Source organism: Pelodiscus sinensis, chromosome 4 (assembly GCF_052426305.1).
Source record: "Pelodiscus sinensis isolate ZL-2025 chromosome 4, ASM5242630v1, whole genome shotgun sequence".
NCBI classification, from domain to species: domain Eukaryota; kingdom Metazoa; phylum Chordata; order Testudines; family Trionychidae; genus Pelodiscus; species Pelodiscus sinensis.
In genome coordinates this window covers 19930595-19950711 of record NC_143055.1, presented here as the reverse complement: position 1 = coordinate 19950711, position 20117 = coordinate 19930595, and the positions used below count along the sequence as shown (strand labels likewise).

Here is a 20117-nt window from a genome sequence, read left to right as displayed (position 1 = left end):
GGAAAGGTAGACTGCTTGAGCCCCTCAAGCAAGATGTAAAATAGTTTTAGAGGGATGAGCGATGTTAATATTACAGAAGAAGGTGGTCTCTTTTTGGAGAGCAAGATCTCAAAGCCTAAAGGTCTGTGAAAAGTTACCTGAGAATGGTAATGACATCAAACAGAGCACTGTGATGTTTAGGAATACACGGTTTCTTTGTTGCAGAAAAGTAAATTCTCGGAGATCTTAAAGTTAATTTCAAGTCCCTCCAGGTGCAGATGGAAACATCTGTCAGCACTAAAGAGCATGATTCTTCAAAGGGAAGGTTTTCAAGCATATTCTGCACCTCTCTTGGGCAGCAGTAAGACTGGAGCCAGGATGCTCTAGAAACCTACAGCCATTGGACCTTCTACAGTTTCTCCACATCTTTCTTGAAATGTGGTGCTCAGAACTGGACATAATACTCTAATTGAGGCCTAATCAGTGCAGAGTAGAGCGGAAGAATGACTTCTCATGTCTTGCTCACAACATTCCTGTTAATCCATCCCAGAATCATGTTGGCTTTTTCTGCGAGTGTCATACTGTTGACTCATGTTTAATTTGTGGTTCACTATTACCCCTAAATCCCTTTCTGCAGTACTCCTTCCTAGACGGTCACTTCCCAGTCTGTATGTGTGAAATAGATTGTTTCTTTCTAAGTGGAGTATTTTGCATTGGTCCTCATAAACTTCATCCTGTTTACCTCAGATCATTTCTCTAACTTGTCCAGATCATTTTGACCCTATCCTTCAAAGCACTTGCAACCCATCCCAGTTCCGTATCATCTGTAAATTTAATAAGCATACTCTGTCACCATCTAAACTGCTGATGAAGATATTGAACAGAATTGGTCCCAAAGCAGACCCCTGTAGTACCCCACTTGTTATGCCCTTCCAGTAGGATTGTGAACTGTTAATAACTGGCTGTATAACTATTCTCAGAGTAGTTATGCATCCATCTGATAGTAGCCCCATGTAGATTGTATTTCCGTTGTTTACTGATAAGGTCATGCGAGACTCTTTCAAATGCCTATTATCTTCCAGATGTTTGCAGATGGATTCCTTATTTACTTGCTCCATTACCTTTCAAGGCACAGACTGGTCTGTAGTTTCCTGGGTTGTTCTTATTTCCCTTTTTATATTTGCTCTTTTCCAGTCTTCTGGAATCTCTCCCGACTTACCTGATTTTTCAAAGATGATCGCTAAAGGCTCAGATACCTCCTCTAGCAGGTCCTTGAGTATTCTGGGATGCATTTCATCAGGCCCAAGTGACTTGCAAGACATCCAACAAAATGAGTTTCAACTCATCAAAAGTAAAGATCTGGAGCAGATTTGTCATTTTCTTTGTTAGCTGCACCTACTGCTAGGGAATTAGGAGTGGGATGGAAAAAGAAATGCTCCATTCTGGTGGTTATGATGATGTATCTTTTAATCTGCTCACTTAAACAGGTGTGCTGGATAGTGACAAATATTTGCTAGACTGTACTAGCGAACAATAACAGAGCCTCATTGATTGGGAGTGCAATTTCCCTTCAGGGGTGATATTTATAACATGTTTTAAGGAGCCCGAAGACTCCTGAACCTCCTCTGCTGGGATCTGGGGGAATTCTGCCAAGCACTTAATGAGCTCTTCGAAGGCCCTACAGCTGTCATAAAAAAAAGGTGATGGAGGGGTTACCGCCTAATTGGAGGATGAAGAGAATTTAGCAGATGGGGTGAATTTTCCTCCATATGTGGGTCCCACTTTTCTTCAGCGTGTCCCAGTGTCAAAGGGGCTTAAGGTACTGAAGGATGTCCCCATACAGTTGGTGCCTGTGAGAGTGATGTGGTACCAACAAATATTGGAATCGCTTTTCGCTGGTAACCTATAAAATTATTCATGAAGGTGACCCCACAGATTACAGAGAGCTCACTATGGGGGAGGTTTGAGGAAGTTTCCCCTCTGCCCCCCCAAGGACATTCATTACCGCTGGATGTATGGAGTCTGGTGAGGCTAAAGGTTCCTACACAGAATGGCAGCTGGGGAGGAGAGATGATATTGGTATGGTGCTAAAAACAAGCCTACACTGAGCCAACTGAGGTTACAGGTGACTAAGTAATACCAGGGAAGGAGTTTTCATAGAAGCCCATAACACAGGGAACTCCTGTTCCTCCAGTATGAAAAGGGCCTCCAGGAGAAAAGGGTTTTGAGAATGGTCAGAGCTGTGATGGTGAACGTGATACCAGAGAGGCTTGTAGAGGAGTTTGGATCTCATAACTCCAGAGCAGAGAAGATGATAGTACTAGAGTACTGGCATGTCAATGTCTAGATGACTACATGATTTAACTGTTAAGTCTGGTCTTATCAATTAATCCTGTCAACTGCACTCATTGGGGAGGGGGAGGGAGAAGGAGGAAGGAGCCCACTTTATGCCAACTCCCCATGAGCACTATATCTGTCTCCTCACCCCTGCGCTGCTTTCTCTGATAGAGAGGCAGCAGCAGCAGAGGGTGAGGGGGGCAGATGGGAGCTGATACACCTGTAGCTGGCTCAAGGGAGCCACTACCACCCCTTGCTCCCTCCTACTGAGGCACGGGGGAGGGGCAGGCAGGAGCTGGTGCTGAAGGAAGCCAGCTTTCAAAATCAGCAGCATGGTGAGAGAGAGAGGGAGGCTGCCACGAAGCAGCCTCTGACTGCAGTGGGTCCAAGCTTGCTATGGACAGAGGCTGCTCAGCAGCAACTGGCCCTGTCCTTGAGGAGTTGAGAACCCCCCCATGGATAGGGCCCACTGCCATGAAGCAACCCCATCTGTGGGGAACTTGGACCTACCCCCCATCCCTCCTGCCAGACAGGGTCTGCTGCCACTCTGCGCTGCTGCCTCTGACAGTCAGCACTGCGGAGTAGCAGGGAGCTCTCTAGTAGTGGAGCTGGGAGTGCACTGGCTGCTGGCCCTGCCTCTAGGGACTATCAAATGATTGTGTAACCACTACAATTTGATGCAGTTAGATGACTATTCAGTCACATGCTATCTAACATCCCTACTAGAGTACTATTGGTGCTTGTGTGCATCTCAGTGCCAAGAAGTAAATGGCTTCCTATACCATCTATTAGAAGATTTCACCACATGCTGTTTCTTGTGTGGTATTGATGGCTTGGTACTGGGATAATATCAGAATCTCTACTGTTCCCCTTAAGATACAAGAAGTCTCAGTAGCATTTATGGATAACCTACCACTCTTCCTTTTTTCCTTGGTAGGGGAAAGAGGCTTCTTTTTCTAAGTCCTAGCCTCTGAAGGAGTAGATGGAGCTGCCTCAGATGTTAAGTACAGTAGGAAAAGTGGACCCCTTCTGAGCTAGTGAGTATTCCACTAGAAGGAGCTTCACAGCCTAGCCTTCCAATCTTTCTATGGCCTGTCTTTAAATGATGTCCAGACTACTACCTTTGGTGGGACTTGGGTGTCTCAGATGCAGCAGAGGTACCTTGAATGCTTCTCAAGTACACAAGAGAGACTTCTAAAGTGTTTAATCTCTAGGGTCTTGGATGTAATCTGGAGTGGAGATGGACCAAAAAGAGAGGACTGAAAGTTGAAGGGAACCTTTAGACCCATCTGCATTAAAACTAAAAGGAGAAATATAATAACTAAAACGAAAGAAAAAACTTAGAATACATCACTATGTTAAAAAAGGTAGGATGCTGAGAATCCGTGTATGCACAACGGCTGTCTAAAGCAGTATGCAGTGAAGAAGGAATGGAGCTGTGGTGAGTCCACAATATCATACATGACTTCATTTGGAGGCAAAAGGGCTTCATTTGCACACATGAGAGCCCTTGGGCAGCGCATGCAAATCCTAGGAGGTAGCACTGACAGGGATATATATGCAAAGAAGAAAACATTTCTTCCATAAAGCTTATCAATAGTAAACCACCTTCAAAGTTTTTAAAAATTATACCACTTCAAGATTACATCAATCTTCTATAGTCTGCAGCACTGTGAAATACATACCTGCATAATTCCTGCAGAGAATTCAGGCCCTACATCGAGTGGGTAATTCTCTATCAAGTAGAATGCTGCAGCACACATCACTAAAATATGCTGTTGGTTATGGACATTTAGACAGCTGTAAATAAACAAAAAAGCAAATGGTTATATCAGCAAAGAAATAGTTAAGTACTGTAACTGTGGTTCTTTGAGATGTGATGCAGACTTGTATACCAAATAAGGGTGTGTGTGCCCAGTATGCTGGACCTGAAGAATTTTGCTTATAGTACCCATAGTGTGGGGATGCATGTTCCTTTTGACCTTAGCCTCCTATTTGAAGCAGTGCCTCTGCAATCCTCCTCAATTCCTTTGCACTTAATGCCCTGTGATGAATAGGCGGGGTACTATCCTTTTTTGGACATCCCAGCCATTCAGTAAACTAAACTGCCTGTATGAGATAAACCCAGAGACAGTGGGTCCTACAGAGTCTCCAGGAAGTGTTGGCAGGGAGCCAGGAGGGCCAATGAAAACAGAGCGTGGGTATTTTAATTAAAGAGCAGGACCTTTCTACTGCAGTCTGTGTGTGACCAGAGCAGAGCTGGGAGATTTGAGTTAAGCAAGGAGCAAGGCATGGAAGTTTCAGCAGTATCCATTCCTAGGGAAGGACTAAACCTTGGAATAACAGATATGTGAGTAGAACAGGGAATATTTAGTGAGATGTGATCAGGCTATTTTCATTATTATTAGGCTTGTCGAACCTCTCTGTGCTGAACCATGTACTATTTCCTAGGGCCCAGAATGTCAACTGGATGCAAAAGATGATGGATTCTACCTGCCTGAATACTGCCTCTTATTAGCCAGTCAACCAGGCATGAATAAACTTGCACTCCTCGCCTCTTCAGGAAGGCACCACTATTGCCAGGCATTTTGTAAATACTCACAAAGTTGCTAATGTGCCAAAGAAGAATGCCACAAATTGGTAGTGCGTTTGATTTACTATGAACCCAAGGAACCTTCTGTGGCCATGGAAAATCAGTATGTGAAAATAGGCATCTCTTAAATCAAGAGCAGTGTACCAGTCCCCAGGATTTAAGAAAGGAATGGAAGCCAGAAAGACCACGTGAAACTTTCATTTGAGATAGATCTGGAGAAGATCTAGAATAACAGAATCATAGAACACTAGAACTGGAAGGGACCTTGATAGGTCATCGAGTCCAGTACCCTGCCCTCATGGCACAACTCAGTACCATCTAGCTCAGCGTTTCTTAAACTGTGTTCTGTGGCATACTGGTATGCTGCGAGGCAGTCGGAGGTGTGCTGTGGAGAACAGAATTCAAAATGGCTGCCCTTAAAGGGGCAAGCAACTTTTTTTTTTTTTTGCTCAATAACTTTCCCCTCTGACCTTGACTTTTTTGGGGGGAGAGGAGGCTCAACAAATCCTTGGTGTTCCCCATTTAAAAAATATTGTTTGGTGTTCCCCGGTCTTAAAAAAAATTAAGAAACACTGATATAGACCATCCCTGATGGATGTCTGTCTAACCTGCTCTTAAATACTTCCAGAGATGGAGATTCCACAACCTCTCTAGGTAACTTATTCCAGTGTTTATCCACCCTGACAGTTAGGAACTTTTTCCTAATGTCCAACTAAACCTTCTTTACTACAGTTTAACCCCATTGCTTCTTGTCCTATCCTCAGAGGCCAAGAAGAACAATTTTTCTCCCTCCTCCCTTTTAGATACTTGAAACCTGCTATATCATGCTCTTGCAATCTTCTCCTTTCCAAACTAAACAAGCCCAATTTTTTCAGTCTTTGTTCACAAGTCATGTTCTCTAGACCTTTAATCATTCTTGTTGCTCTTCTCTGGACCTTCTCCAATTTCTCCACATCTTTATTGAAATGTGGTGCCCAGAACTGGACACAACACTCTGAGACCTAACCAGCGCAGAGTAGAGTGGAAGAATGACTTATAAGGTCTTGCTTACAACATTCCTGTTAATGCAGCCCAGAATCATGTTTGCTTTTTTTGAAACAGCACCACACTGTTGACTCAGTTAGCTTGGGGTCCACTATGACCCCTAGATCCCTTTCTGCAGTACTCCTTCCTAGACAGTTGCTTCCCATTCTGTATGTGAGAGACTGACTGTTCCTTCCTAAGTGGAGTACTTTGCATTCGTCCTTATTAAACTTCATCATATTTACCTCAGACCATTTCTCCAATTTGTCCAGATCATTTTGAATTATGACTCTATTCTCCAAAGCAGCTGCAGTCCCTCCCAGCTTCACATCATCTGCAAACTTAATAAGTGTACTCTCTATGCAAATATCTAAATTGTCAATTAAGGTAGTAAACAGAATTGGTCCACCACTTCTTCCTTATCCATAAGATTCTTTATCCAATCAAAGAAAGCTATCAGATTGGTTTGTCATGATTTGTTCTTTACAAATCCATGCTGGCTACCACCTATCACCTTATTATCTTCCAGGTGTTTGCAGATGAAATCCTTAATTACTTGCTCCATATCTTTCCTGGCACAGAAGTTAAACTGACTGGTCTAAAGTTTCCTGGGTTGTTCTTATTTCCCTTTTTATAGATGGGCACTATATTTGCCCTTTTCCTATCTTCTGGACTCTCCTGTCTTCCATGATTTTTCAAAGATGATAGCCAAAGGCTCAGATACCTCCTCTATCAGCTCCTTGAGTATTCTAGGATGCACTTCATCAGGCCCTGGTGACTTGAAGACATCTAACTTTTCTAAGTGATTTTTATCTTGTTCTTTTTTATTTTATCTTCCAAACCTACTTCCTTCCCACTAGCATTCACTATGTTAGGCATTCCTTGATCATCAGACTTCTTCGTGAAGACCAAAACAAAGATGTCATTAAGCACCTCTGCCATTTCCAAGTTTCCTGTTACTGTTTCTCCTGAGCAGTGGGCCTACCCTGTCCTTGGTCTTCCTCTTGCTTCTAATATATTTATACAATGTCTTCTTGTTTCCCTTTGTGTCTGTAGCTGTTTGAGCTCATTTTGTGCCTTTGCCTTTCTAATATCTTGCCCCTGCATACCTGTATTGTTTGCTTATATTCATCCTTTGTAATTTGTCCTTTTTTCCACTTTATTTTTAGATCATGCAAGATCTCCTGGTTAAACTAAGGTGGTCTTTTGGCTAATTTCTATCTTTCCTATGCAGTGGAATAACTTGCTTTTGGGTCCTTAATAATGTCTCTTTGAAAAACCTGCCAACACTCTTGTTGTTTTTCCCCTTAGCCTTGCTTCCCATGGGACCTTATGTACCAGCTCTCTGAGCTTACCAAAATCTGCCTTCCTGAAATCTACTGTCTCCATTTTGCTCTTCTCCCTTCTACCATTCCTTATATGATGAACGCTATGATTTCATGATCACTTTCACCCAAGCTGCCTTCCACTTGAAAATTCTCAATCAGTTCCTCCCTATTTGTTAAAATTGAATCTAGCACAGCTTCCCCCCAGTAGCTTTTTTAACCTGAAATAATAACTGGTCTTCAATGCAGTTCAAGAACTTATTGGATAGTCTGTGCCCCGCTGTATTAGTTGCCCAGCATATGTCTAGATACTTGAAAGCCCATCACTACCAAATCCTGTACTTGATTTTGTTGTTTTAAAAAAAGCCTCATCCACCTCTTCCACCTGTGTAGGTGGCCTGTAGTAGACCCCCTAGCATGACATCACCCTTGTTTTTTACCTCTTTTAGCCTAACCCCGAAACTCTCAACACATCTGTCTCCTACGTCCATCTCCACCTCAGTCCAAGTGTATACATTTTTAACGTATAAGGCAACACCTCCTCCTTTCCCCCCGCGCCTATCCTTTCTGAGTAAGCAGTACCCTTCTATACCAATATTCCAATTGTGTGTATTATCCCACCAATCTCTGATACCAACAATGTCATAGTTGTATTTATTAGCACTTCAAGTTCTTCCTGCTTATTACCCATACTTCTTGCATTTATATATTGGCATCTAAGGTACTGAGTTGATCTTGCCTTCCAGTTCTGCCTTGTCCCTCCTTTTTCTTTGCTATTATAGCCCAGGCTCCCTCCCATTTACGACCCATCTCCCAGGTCTCCATGTTCTTCACTTACACCTAGAATAGGTCTGAGAACAGCCTTGGTCTTTGGGATTAGGAAATGAGACTAGAACCCAACCTGCCTTAAATTTTGTGGAACCTCTTCCATGACTCCAAGCCAAATGAAAGATTGAAGCTCTTGGGTTGGAAGACACTTGGTAAAAGGGTCCCTGAAGAGATGAAATTAGGGAAGGTGAAAAGGTGTAGAATTCAACTTCCACCATGTATAGCACCCAATGTAGTGTGGTAGTGTAGTTCTTAGTGATACTGGACCACGGATGGATGAAGTGCGATACACAGTACACAAATAAAAGGGGGAAAATAGGATTTGAAAATAATCCAACATTATCTAGCATGTCATCAAAAGGCCTGCTTATAATAGGCTCCTTGTTGTTTAGGTGGAACAATCATTGATGCTTAGGTAGAAGAGGGCTCGAGTGTATGCATAAGGACCCTGCCCCATCTCCTCTCAGAGGCCTGGTGGCTAGTGAGGCAACGTATTAGGACTACTGATGTCTGTAGTACTTCCTTAAAGTCACTGGTGTATACAATCCCAGGAAGTTAAAGGTCACACTAGAGTCCTTTTTTCCATGAAGTTTCTCAGTCTATCCACAGAGCAACGTCTGACGAGTCTCCTATAGCCAAAATGTACACCAGACTATGAGAGGTCTCTTACTACCATCACCAGTATACACAGATTTTGGGCCACCATCTATCTTTGGCAGCCTGGTGGGCCTTATAGTCCTTTTGGGGTGGCAACACTCCTGCTCCTAACACAACTTCCCCATGAGAAGAGACAGCAGTGGAGGAAAAGGAGGTACTGTCTGAAGGTACTCTTCTTCTCTTTCTGCACCATCTGGATTCCAGGAGCTAGTTCCTGAAATTTGGCACCGGGCTCAGTACCAGAGTGTGGATCAAATACTGCCAGATGGGACAGCGGTGCTCTTCTTCCAGAAACCACCCAACAGGAGTGCCTCAAAAAGGACCACCACATGGGCATAGGTTCTCCAGTGACTATTAGGCCAAGCATTTGATGGCACTCCTGAATCTGAAGTAGAGTACAGATGACTGCAGGAGCAGCAGTGACTCAGATTATAGTATAACCCAACCTCTGACTCAGATGACGAAAAGTCTATCTGGTAACCATGGAGAAGTTGTTTCTACTTGTGCGTCTCTTCTGGAGAGCAGTGCTATAGTGGAGAAGCCTATGTTGGGGCCAGCAAGGTCAGTTTCCTTTTAGACAGTACCTAGAGGCCAGGCACTGAATGGTAACTTGTGGCTAAAAGCTGTTTCTTGTCTGCTGGTTCCAATACCCCAGATCTTGCATTGTCAATGATGCAGTTCCAACAGCAATAGCAGATACCTGGTGGCAGCAAGTGCATCTAGCATGGATGGCATCACAATAACACTGGTACCATACTATCGCTCCGGTGCTGATGATTCCAGAGTCAATGGTGCAGACCACTGCACTGTCAAGGTAGAAGATTGGTCTGGCTTAGGTTGCACTCTGCTCTACTTCACATGGCTGTCATATATAGCAGTTGGAAAATGTCCCATCCTAGCTGGTAGCTTCTTCTGTCTGTTCCTCAGCACTGGGGATGGGAACAGTGCTGGGAATCCTACAAGGAACAAGGAGTGCTTCACTGATGTTGAGTGTTTGATACGGAATCTGACTGGCTTGACTCAAAGGAAGTTTTCAACCTGGCCTCCAGGTCTTTCTTTGTATGGGGCTTAAAAATCCCTGCAAATCCGGCAGCAGTCCCCAACATGAGCCTCACTCAAGTACCTCAGGGTTGCTCAGGGACACTGTCTGGTAGCAGGAGACACAAGGCTTGAAACCCAGTGACTGAGGCATGGCACAGCAACAGGAAAGGACAAAACTCTATACCAGGGGTGTCCAAACTTTTTTCAAAGAGGGCCAGATTTGATGAAGTGAACATGCGTGAGGGCCGACCATTTTGCCTGACATTCTTTGAACCATTAAAATTAAATGCAAATTAACTATTTTATGCAAAGTTTATTGCAAACGGCAAACGACATAACACCAACTATACATGTTGTGTCCAAATATATTTATAACTGATTTAGACCAACTGACGTTAACTGAGATTTTACAATGTATTCATCTCAATTGAAAAAAAACTTGCCTACACTAATGTGAAGGGTGAAACTGAGATCTGGACTGCAGTACATAGGCTAGGTCTGGTTCAAAGGCAGTGGTTTTGATGCGCAAAATGTCACGCAGGTGAGAGTCACTTAGTCTTGTCCTCACGCGGTTCTTGTTAAAGTTCATAGCAGAGAATGTCTTCTCACACATATATGTTGAGCCAAACAAGCTCAGCATTTTCTTAGCCAATGTTCGAATCTCTTGAAACCGTCTCTTATCCAGTTGGCGGTAAAAGTTCACAAGAGAGAGCTGTTGGTGACGACTGCGTAACTCGCTGTCACAATGCAGCTCAATGAGCTCGAGCTGCAGCTGATCTGGAGCATCCTCGGGGTCAACAGAGAATGGAGAGGAGAAAAGGCTGATCTCCTTTTCAATAGCTGCAAAGTCCTGAAAGCGCCGTTTAAACTCCCCAGCCAGAGATGCAATGTCTGCTGCATACCTGCTCGTTTGCGCACTGATATTGTCCTGTGGAAAACTGTTCATTATTTCCTGCAACGCTGAAAAATGTATGGTATTGGGCTGTGTTTGTGACAACTGCCTTATGAAAAGTTGCAGCTTTGTCCCAAAGGCTTTGAGGTGTGAATAAAGCTGGTTCACTGCTGCATCTTTCCCCTGAAGACTCGTGTTCAGTACATTCAGATGCTTTGTTATGTCAACTAGAAACCCCAAATCAGCCAGCCAAATAGGATCAGATAGTTCTCGCATTGGTTGTCCCTTTGTTTCCAAGAATTCTCCGATTTCCTTTCTGAGAGAGTAGAAACGCTGCAGTGCAGACCCCCGACTGAGCCATCTTACATCGTTGTGATATAAAACATCTTCGTATTCAGCCTGGATGTCCAGTAGAAACTGTTTAAACTGGCGGTGGCACAGGGCTTTAGAGCGAATAAAATTAATAGTCTTTAGCACCGGTTTCATAACATGATCATATTTGAGATGTTTAGCACAGAGAACTTGTTGATGAATGATACAATGGAGTTTAATAGCTTTGCCTCCTTCTTCGATCACCTTGTTACAGATTAGGGTTGATAATCCACTTCGTTCACCAACCATGGCAGGTGCCCCATCAGTAATAATCCCAGTAACTTTGTTCCAAGGCAGTTTAATGTCATCTATGGCGGAACTAACAGAAACAAATAAATCTTTTCCTCTTGTTTGGTCCGTAAGGCTCTGGAGGTCAAGTAGCTCTTCAGTCACATTCATTTCATCGTCCACCCCTCTCATAAAAATCAGCAACTGAGCTGTGTCAGATAGGTCCGTGCTTTCATCACAGGCTATTGAAAAGAAGTCAAAATCCACTCCTTTGGATGTCAACTGTCTCTTAACATCTGATGAAATCTCTTCAATTCTCCGTGCTACAGTGTTACGAGCCAGGCAAATGTTGGCAAACTCTTGCTTCTTCTCGGGACAGATATTCTCAACCATTTTCATAACGCATTCTTTGATAAAGTCACCCTCAGCAAAAGATTTGCAATTTTTAGCAATTAACGTTGCCACCTCATAGCTCGCCCTTGTGGCATTTTCATTTGACTCACGGGCTCTTATGAAAAATTTCTGTTGTGACATTAAAACAGCTTCAAGTTGCTTCAACTTTTCACTGCGGTCGTGCCCTGTAAGCTTGTCGTATGTGCTATGTCTCGACTGGTAGTGTCTCTTGACATTAAATTCCTTATAAACAGCCACAGTCTCTTGGCATATCAGACAAACACAGTGATTCTCTATTTCAGCGAAGAAATAGTCCACTTTCCACCTGTCCTGGAAGCGGCGGCCCTCACTGTCAACTTTCCTTCTCTTATTTACAGTCGCCATTTTTTTAAATTGACCAGAAGGGGAAGGGATCATGTGAGCGCAGTGCCAGAGGTTTAATACACTGCCCAAGTAATACACTGCACTAATACACTGCCCAACAAGAATTCTCTTGCCTTTGTGGCTGTTTGTGGCGAAGTCTCTAATGATGAGCGCCACGTGCCTGAGCCCGTTTGAGGCGAAGTCTCTAATGTTCGCAGCTCCACGTGCCTGAGCCCGCCAGGAAGCTGACAGTGTGCAGGGCCAATCACAGATACTGAGCTTGAGCAGCTGCGGAGTCCGTCCCTGATCTCAGCAGCTGCGGAGTCCGTCCCTGATCTCAGCAGCTGCGGAGTCCGTCCCTGCACTCTCAGCCCCAAGGTAGAGGGCTTGCAGGGTCAGAGGCGGGTGGAGAGCGCAGGGCACGCTGGCCTCACGGCGGCCCGGGGGCAGGGCGAACCCGTAGCCAAGCGGGGGAGTGGGGCTGCAGACGTGCCCTACATGGAGGACTTTAGGACCGCAGCGGCCGCCATGGACGGCGGCGGCACGGCCGGAAGCGGCGCCAGAGGAGCGCCGGGGAGCCAGGAGAGGGGGAGGAAGCGGGGGCTGTCCCTGCACTCTCAGCCCCAAAGCGGAGTGCAGGGGCAGGGTTTGGGACCGCGGCGGCGGCCCGAAGCGGCGCGCTGAGCGCGCCAGTTAAAAAAAGCACCGGGGAGCCGGGAGAAGCGGGGGGCCGTATTAAATCCGACCGCGGGCCGCATTTGGCCCGCGGGCCGGACTTTGGACATGCCTGCTCTATACAATTCAGTTAGCAAACTGACAAAAAACCATACCACTATATACAATATCAGAGGAAACAGACCATTGAGAATGCTTGACAAAGCAAGAGGAAGAGTTCCAGTGACGATCACAGGAGCTAAGAAGGAACTGAGGTGACACGGGATCATATAGGCCCTTTATCCTGATACCATGATCACATGGCACCAGGGGGCACTCCATACACCTTGAAGGGTACCAGTGAAGACATTTTTTCTGGTAATTGTGCTCAGAGACAACACACACCCACACTGGAATGGCTTTGAGCAAGCACAGGGGTCTGTGGATGATGGGTTGAAAATGATTGCTTTTTTGTATTTAAATAAGGGAAGATTTTGTAACAGCCTACTGAACTATTAAACACGGATTTTTTTCCTCTTCCTTCCAGCAGGTCATTTCTGCAAATTAAAGATGAAGACAGTAGCAAGGGACACGAGTAAGTGTCAACTACTATTATAATTCTCATTTGCAGACTGTTAAATTAAAAAATGTTTGTCTATCCACTCACCAATGTTCACATTAAAATAAGAATTGACTATTCATCTCAATCTTGAAAACAACTACTTTTCTGAGGTTCAAAATTGAAATCAAGCTTTTTGCTCTTTTCAGATGAAATCAGAACCAGAAATAGTAACATGGCAGAAATGTAATCAATCTATTCTCAGACCTGGATCCTTAAAAATCTCTTCAAAAAGCTTCTTTGCATGATTGAGAGATTTGGACAAATCAGAATACTTCTTGATGTTTCTTCTACAGTTCCAAATGTTGCTTGCATTAAAATACTCTAAAATTTTAAACACTCACTGTGCTATCCCTCTCAGATTGGAAAGCAAATACTCGCAGATAATTGGAATGAGTTGCTTTGCTGTTTCATCAAGCAAGTCGCATTCCAGCACATAGAGAATTCCATGCAGAGCTCCAATCCGACTTGGCATATGGGTGCTGCGTAGTGTTGATTCCAACAAACGACTTACTGGCTCAGCTACAGCTTTATCCTAATGCACATAAACAAAACCATGAACTGAAAGCATTACTGGACTATTGTACCATTCTCATGGCTGCAAAAATTTGTTAAATAAAGAGCAGAAAATGTACATGAATCAGAGGTTTACATGAAACAACACTTAGTAAATTATTCAATCATGTAAGAGACATGTGAACAAGTTGGCAAACTGATATATTTAGCTTGCAAATTTAATTAAATTAAAAACATTGCATCTCATTCCCAATATAAAAGCATCTTAACCCAAAGAGATCACATTATTAAATAAGTGCAAGTATTTTATCAACTTTTGCAAGTTAAATGGTAAACCACTGAACCAAGATAACAAATGTTGTCAGACTTTTTCTGTCATCATATGTCCTAGTTTAGGGGGAAGCAAATTAGTATTATACTAATACTGATAGGTAAGGGAAGCCATTTATGCAGTGTAAGATTTTACACAGTAAGCATCCTTATATGTAGGCCTGAGCATCTAGAATTTTTTCATCTGTCAATGGTCCTCCAAACTATGTATGTGAGGAAGAATGCTATTATATGAAAGAGACTGTTGTGTGCCCAAAGTCTGCAAATAAGTAGGGGCTTACCAAATTCACTGGAATGAAAAATATGTCACAGACCATGAAATCTGGTGGACCCCCCTGGCCTTGTGTTTCTAACCTATAATATAGAAATTTCACAGGGGAGACCAAATTTGGGTTCTTCCTAAAAGGGAACTGCAAGGAGTTGCAACGTCAGAGGTGTCACAATATTTCCATTTGCAAAAGCGGCGAGGAGTCCTGTGGCACCTTATAGACTAACCGAAGTATTGGAGCATAAGCTTTTGTGGGCAAAGACAAAAAAGCTTATGCTTCAACACTTCAGTTAATATTTCCATTCTTACTTCTGTGCTGCCTACAGAGCTGGATGACTGGAGAGAGACGGCCGTCGGCCAGGTACCCAATTCTGAAGGCAGCACTGCCCACAGTAGTGCAGAAGTAAGGGTTGGTAATACCATACCATGCCATCCTTACTCCTACAATGCTGCCTTCCAAGCTGGGTGGCCAGTGAGTGGCAGCTACTAGGAGCACAGATCTGCGAAGTTTCACAGTTTAAGTCGAGAAGGGAACATCAGATCATCTAGGCTAATCTTTCAAGTCACAGAGCCCTACATTTCATCCAGTTACTCCAATATTGAGCCCAAAAACCTATGTTTCACTACAGCTTATCTTCCAGGAAGGCATTCTGGTCTATTTCAAGACATCAGGAGATGGAGAATCCAACCAATTTCCTTGGTTGGTTGTTCCAGTTTTCAATTTACCTTCACTGCTAAAACTGTATATCTATTTCCAATCTGAATGTCTGCCTTCATTTTCTAGATGTCTTGTTCTGCCTTTCTATGCTACATTGAAGAGTTCTTTGGTATCCAGTCTCTTCTCCCCATCAAAATACTCTGTAGAGTAATACAGTTACTTCACAATTCTCTTTCTGCTAAGCTACGTAGTTTGTGCTCTTTAAATATTTCTCTATAATTTTGTCCATCCCTCAAATCTTTTTTGTGGCTCTTTTCTACCCCTTCCCTGATTTTTCAGCGTAGTTTTAAAAATGTGAACAGTTGAACTGGATATAGAATTTCAGTCTCACCAATGCTGAATACAGAGTTTAAAAAAAAAAAAAAAAATCACATCCCTACTTCCATGTTCCATTCCCAGACATGCCACAACTTTTTAGTGACAATTTCTTACCATTCCAAGAACAGCAGCTGCTTTGCATATGGCTGGTACCAAATACTGAATGAGAATCTCATCTTCTGATGGATGTACCTTCCGCAATTCTGTCAATGTTGTGTACATCATTTCAAATTGATTCCTTTCTGTAAACAAGTCAGACACTGCCAGAAGCTGTGAATATAAAAATGGAGTAGAAAAAAAATCAATTATCAGGTCAAAAATATTAGACTGTACTTGCTTAATGTAACCACCAGCAAAATTCAACTCCTTTTATTGTAATGTGTGCTATAAAAGGCTTTAATTTTAAAGTTTCAGTAAAATGAGCCAAACGACACACTGGAACAGTCAAAGAGGAACAGTCAAAATAAAAAACAAACAAACAAATCCAAAGAACTCAAGATGGTAGAAAGACACATCCCACATTTTCAAATAAAATATTTGAAGTTTTTCTTACATTCCTTCTGAAAGCAGAGTTTAGGATTCTGTATTTCCTAAGTAACAGTAACACAAATCATCGGAAAATGCTCCCAAAGTTTCTGCTGGACTGCAGGACATTGACAGCTCAGAGTACTGTGGCAGGCTGGATCCGAATGTTTGGTGGGCTGCGTTTTGCCAGCCCTTGGTCTATGGTATCATAAAAATATCTGACTGAACTAGGGCTCTCTCCACTAATAGAGGAGACATTTTTGCACTTCTTGTTATTGACTCAATACAAATCTGTGCAAAGAGTCTCACTGATCAAACACTGACCCGATGATAGTCTCTCACAAACCATTTGTGTTCTATTAGATGACTTGAGCAGATGTTCCTGACAGAATATTCTGAAGACATGGCACATGGATTATCAACATTGGTACTTGGTGTTGGATATGCCTTTCAATAGGGTACTGACTTTCTTGCCTAGATGAATGGATTTGGCACTTCCCTCCTTATTTATGTAAAATACTACAGTTACATTGTCTATACAGGCAGTCCCCGGGTTACGTACAAGATAGGGACTGTAGGTTTGTTCTTAAGTTGAATCTGTATGTAAGTCGGAACTGGCGTCCAGATTCAGACACTGCTGAAACTGACCGCCAGTTCTGACTTACATACAGAATCAACTTAAGAACCCCCAGCGTCCCCAAGTCAGCTGCTGCTGAAACTGATCAGCAGCTGATTCCAGGAAGCCCGGGGCAGAGCAACTCTGCCTCGGGCTTCCTGTAGTCAGCACTGGTCAGTTTCAGCAGAAGCTGACTTGGGGACGCCTGGGGCAGAGCAGCTGGGGTGCTACTGGACCAACCCAGCAGCACCCCATCTGCTCTGCCCCAGACGTCCTGATTCAGCCGCTGCTGAAACTGACCAGCAGCGGCTGAATCAGGACCTGGGGCAGAGCAGCTGGGGTGCTGCCGGGTTGGTCCAGTAGTGCCCACGGGCGCTGCAGGACCAATCGGCAGCGCCCCAGCTGCTCTGCCCCAGAGTCCAAAACAAAAGCCTGGTCTGCTGGGGGGGGGGGGGGGAGCACACTAGCTGCGCCCCCCCTCCCCCCCCCCAGCAGACCAGGGACACGGGGAGCAGAGCCGCAGCTTAATATATTTTAATCAAAAGCATTCCGGTGGAATTAAGTTACCAAAACAGTTAAAAGATGAATCATTACATCAATGATACCACCTACAGAAGTCAGTTTTTCTATACATTAGGAAAAGCAAGTTTATAAACAACCTGCAAACAACAAAACAATCATGAATGCCCTCAATTATGGCACAGAATTTATTTTTTAGACTTACTGATCGCACCACTTCACTAATCAGAACGACTGGTGTTCTCTTGCTAGGATTTGATGGCAATATCCACTGACTGTACAGCTCAAGCAAGAACTGAGAGCAAGAATGTATATCAACCCCAGCCCGGTGTTTCCTGCAAAGTAAAATGATCAAAGCTAACAGTCACTATATTGGTGTGTGTTTCCAAAGAAATTAGAAAAGCAATCCTTATACAGCATTCGTTTTATAAAAGGCAACATATGATACTCTGAATTAATTCAAAACATAATTATTAGCACTGGTGTGTTCAAGTAGCAAACAAACAAACAAAAATCCACGTAAGTGACCTGGAGTTAATAGGAGAGGTTGGTGGTGAAGAAGGAGCAGGCATATCACTCTCATCTTCTTCATCTTCATCCCACTCCTCTTCTCTCAATGGAGTGATGTTATTTCCTAGCCACACGGAGTGTATAGAAACCTTAAATATCAGAAAACATAAACTTGAAAAATATTTAGCTTTTTTATAATCAAGATAGAAGTTGCTAGGGGAAAAAAAGCTACCATTTTTCTATTTGAAAAAGGTAAGCAAAAACACTGTACAGTATCTCAAAATAGGTTTATATAAGCTTTATACTGTTAATTTGTATAATACATTATGTTGCATATGTGGTGTGCTTATACAGTTGCAATAACATTATGTGGTGCACCCTGTCAGGTCACTAAAAATATTAAACTGGTTTCTCAAAATATATGACACAATGAGTTTACAGGCAATAAATCACGTCACAACACATACAAGTGCACTAACACAGGCCATTCCTGTTCTCCAATTCCCCCCCAGCACCCTATCCCCCAAGGAACACAGCCTCAGGATTACCATGGGAGTCAGGCGTGGGGTGGCAGCAGTGTACTAGCCCACTACACCCTCCCCACAGCTGCAGAAAACATGATGAAGCGAAGTGAGTGTGCCTGCCAAGTGCACTCTGATTCCTGTGGCTCCTGCTGTTACAAGAAGTGTGGAGGTGCCGACCACATCCTCCGCAGGCAGGATGTCATGGGGGGAGAGGAAGGAGTGGGGCTTGGGGAGCGGGAACAGACAGGCCCCGGTCCACCGGGACGCCCAGGCTGGATTGTGCTCCTGCCAGAGATGGCCCACGGGCCAGGAGTTTGAGACTGCTGCATTAAGATACAGCCATAGTAAACTATATTTTGACTGGGAACCAATATATATAGGAGCAAGACCCAACCCTGAATTCTCTAGCCAAAAATACTTTCAAAAATACTTTGTTCGTTTATATTCGTGTGTCAAAATAGAAACAATTTAGAAGTGCTAATACTTTGAAATTAAAGAAGACAAGGGAAGGTTAGTGATAGCTGCTTCTATTGCCATCTGCAAAAGTTAAGAAATTTGAGTAGGTTTAGCCAATTGCAGCTCCTATACTAATTGCATGAAAAAAAAACTCGTAAAGAAAAAGAATTGGAAGGTCAGAGTTTGAATAATTATACATTTAAAACGGTCAAGGCTCAAGTAATATGTGGCATTAGAATACTTCTGCTAAGATTGTATATATAGATATATATATATATATATATTGCATATGCGCGACATTGCTGCCTTCCCTTAGATATGTCTGGAGAAAGGGAAAAAACAAATCAGCATAAAACCCTGGTATCATTCCACAGGGTTTTGTGGGAACATTGGAATGTGTGTGAATCCCATCAAGTCTGCTTGCATGGATTTTGCACCCTCATTTTTGGGGCTAAACAAATCCCTAAAAATGCCAGTTAGTTTAAATGGCCTCTCTGTCGATAATGTTGGCTGAAACTATGCAAAAAGATCAGCCAAAACTCATGAACATTGGCCAGATGTTAAAGTTGGGACAAGTTGGCTGAAAGGTCAATGTACCCTTAGAAAAAATGATGAAATTTTGAGCTTTTAACAAGCCATGTTTATTTTTGTTGCAGGTTTCACTATGAATGTTTCACTCAACTCTAGAAAAACACACTTAATATAAAAGATACAAGTCTGTCCTAAATTTTCTACTATGTCATTCCTACTGATGTACAAGGTAATAGAACCCAGACATAAGAATTGTATCTGAAAATATTCTTCTTTAAATGTGATTTTTTTTAAAATCTGGATCCAGAATTTGCCATCTTCTATTCATCTACTTTATTAACTTTGGTTCTCTCAATGACAAGTCAAAATTATATTTTGAGACCAGTATCCAAAAAAGCAAGATGTGCCTTTGCTTTAGTTTTCACTGTTGAATTAATAAAATCATAAATTAGATGGATTGTTTTGTTTTTGCTGCACAAGCAATGTACAGTATAGCTTGAGGATTCAGATCAGTGGAGCAGAAAGCCTTACTGGAGCCCTGAGCAAGGTGAGAGGGACAGGCTGTTCCACCCCCCGTCCTGGAAGGGGCAGGCCTGCAGCTAAGCAGCTTTAAGTGCCACCTGAAGAGTGCTGTATCTCCCCTCCAAGCAGCCCTCAGTGCAGCCTGAAGTGAACTATGGGGCACTCTGGCAACAATTTAAAAATCCCAGGACTCTGGCCACTCAGAGGATATGTCTAGACTACATGAGGCATAAGGGATCGGTCAGCAAAGGCTTTCCTCGTCAACTGATCCGCCCCTTGACTGCCATGCTGTGCCGACGATCAGCTGAGCCGGCACAATGCGGCGGCCATTTTTATTTTAATGAAGCGGGGGATATTTAAATCCCCGCTTCACTGACTATGTCAGGTAGTCTAATTTACATGCCTCTGCCGGCGGAGGCATGTAGTCTATACATACCCAGAGCTACAAGCTCTTTTGGAT

General features: G+C 43.3%; 1 protein-coding gene across 6 annotated transcripts in view; it reads right to left on the bottom strand.

Moving 5' to 3' along the window:
• HTT (huntingtin) overlaps positions 1-20117 on the bottom strand; it is a 209688-nt gene that overhangs the window by 25255 nt on the left and 164316 nt on the right. For all 6 annotated transcript variants that reach the window (XM_075930825.2, XM_075930827.2, XM_075930826.2 and 3 more), the window contains 5 exons: positions 17643-17773; positions 17320-17449; positions 15569-15724; positions 13649-13839; positions 4002-4116 (listed from right to left, as the gene is read on the bottom strand). In XM_075930825.2, the coding sequence (XP_075786940.2) occupies positions 4002-4116; positions 13649-13839; positions 15569-15724; positions 17320-17449; positions 17643-17773 (723 nt within the window). The remainder of the gene's footprint in view (positions 1-4001; positions 4117-13648; positions 13840-15568; positions 15725-17319; positions 17450-17642; positions 17774-20117) is intronic.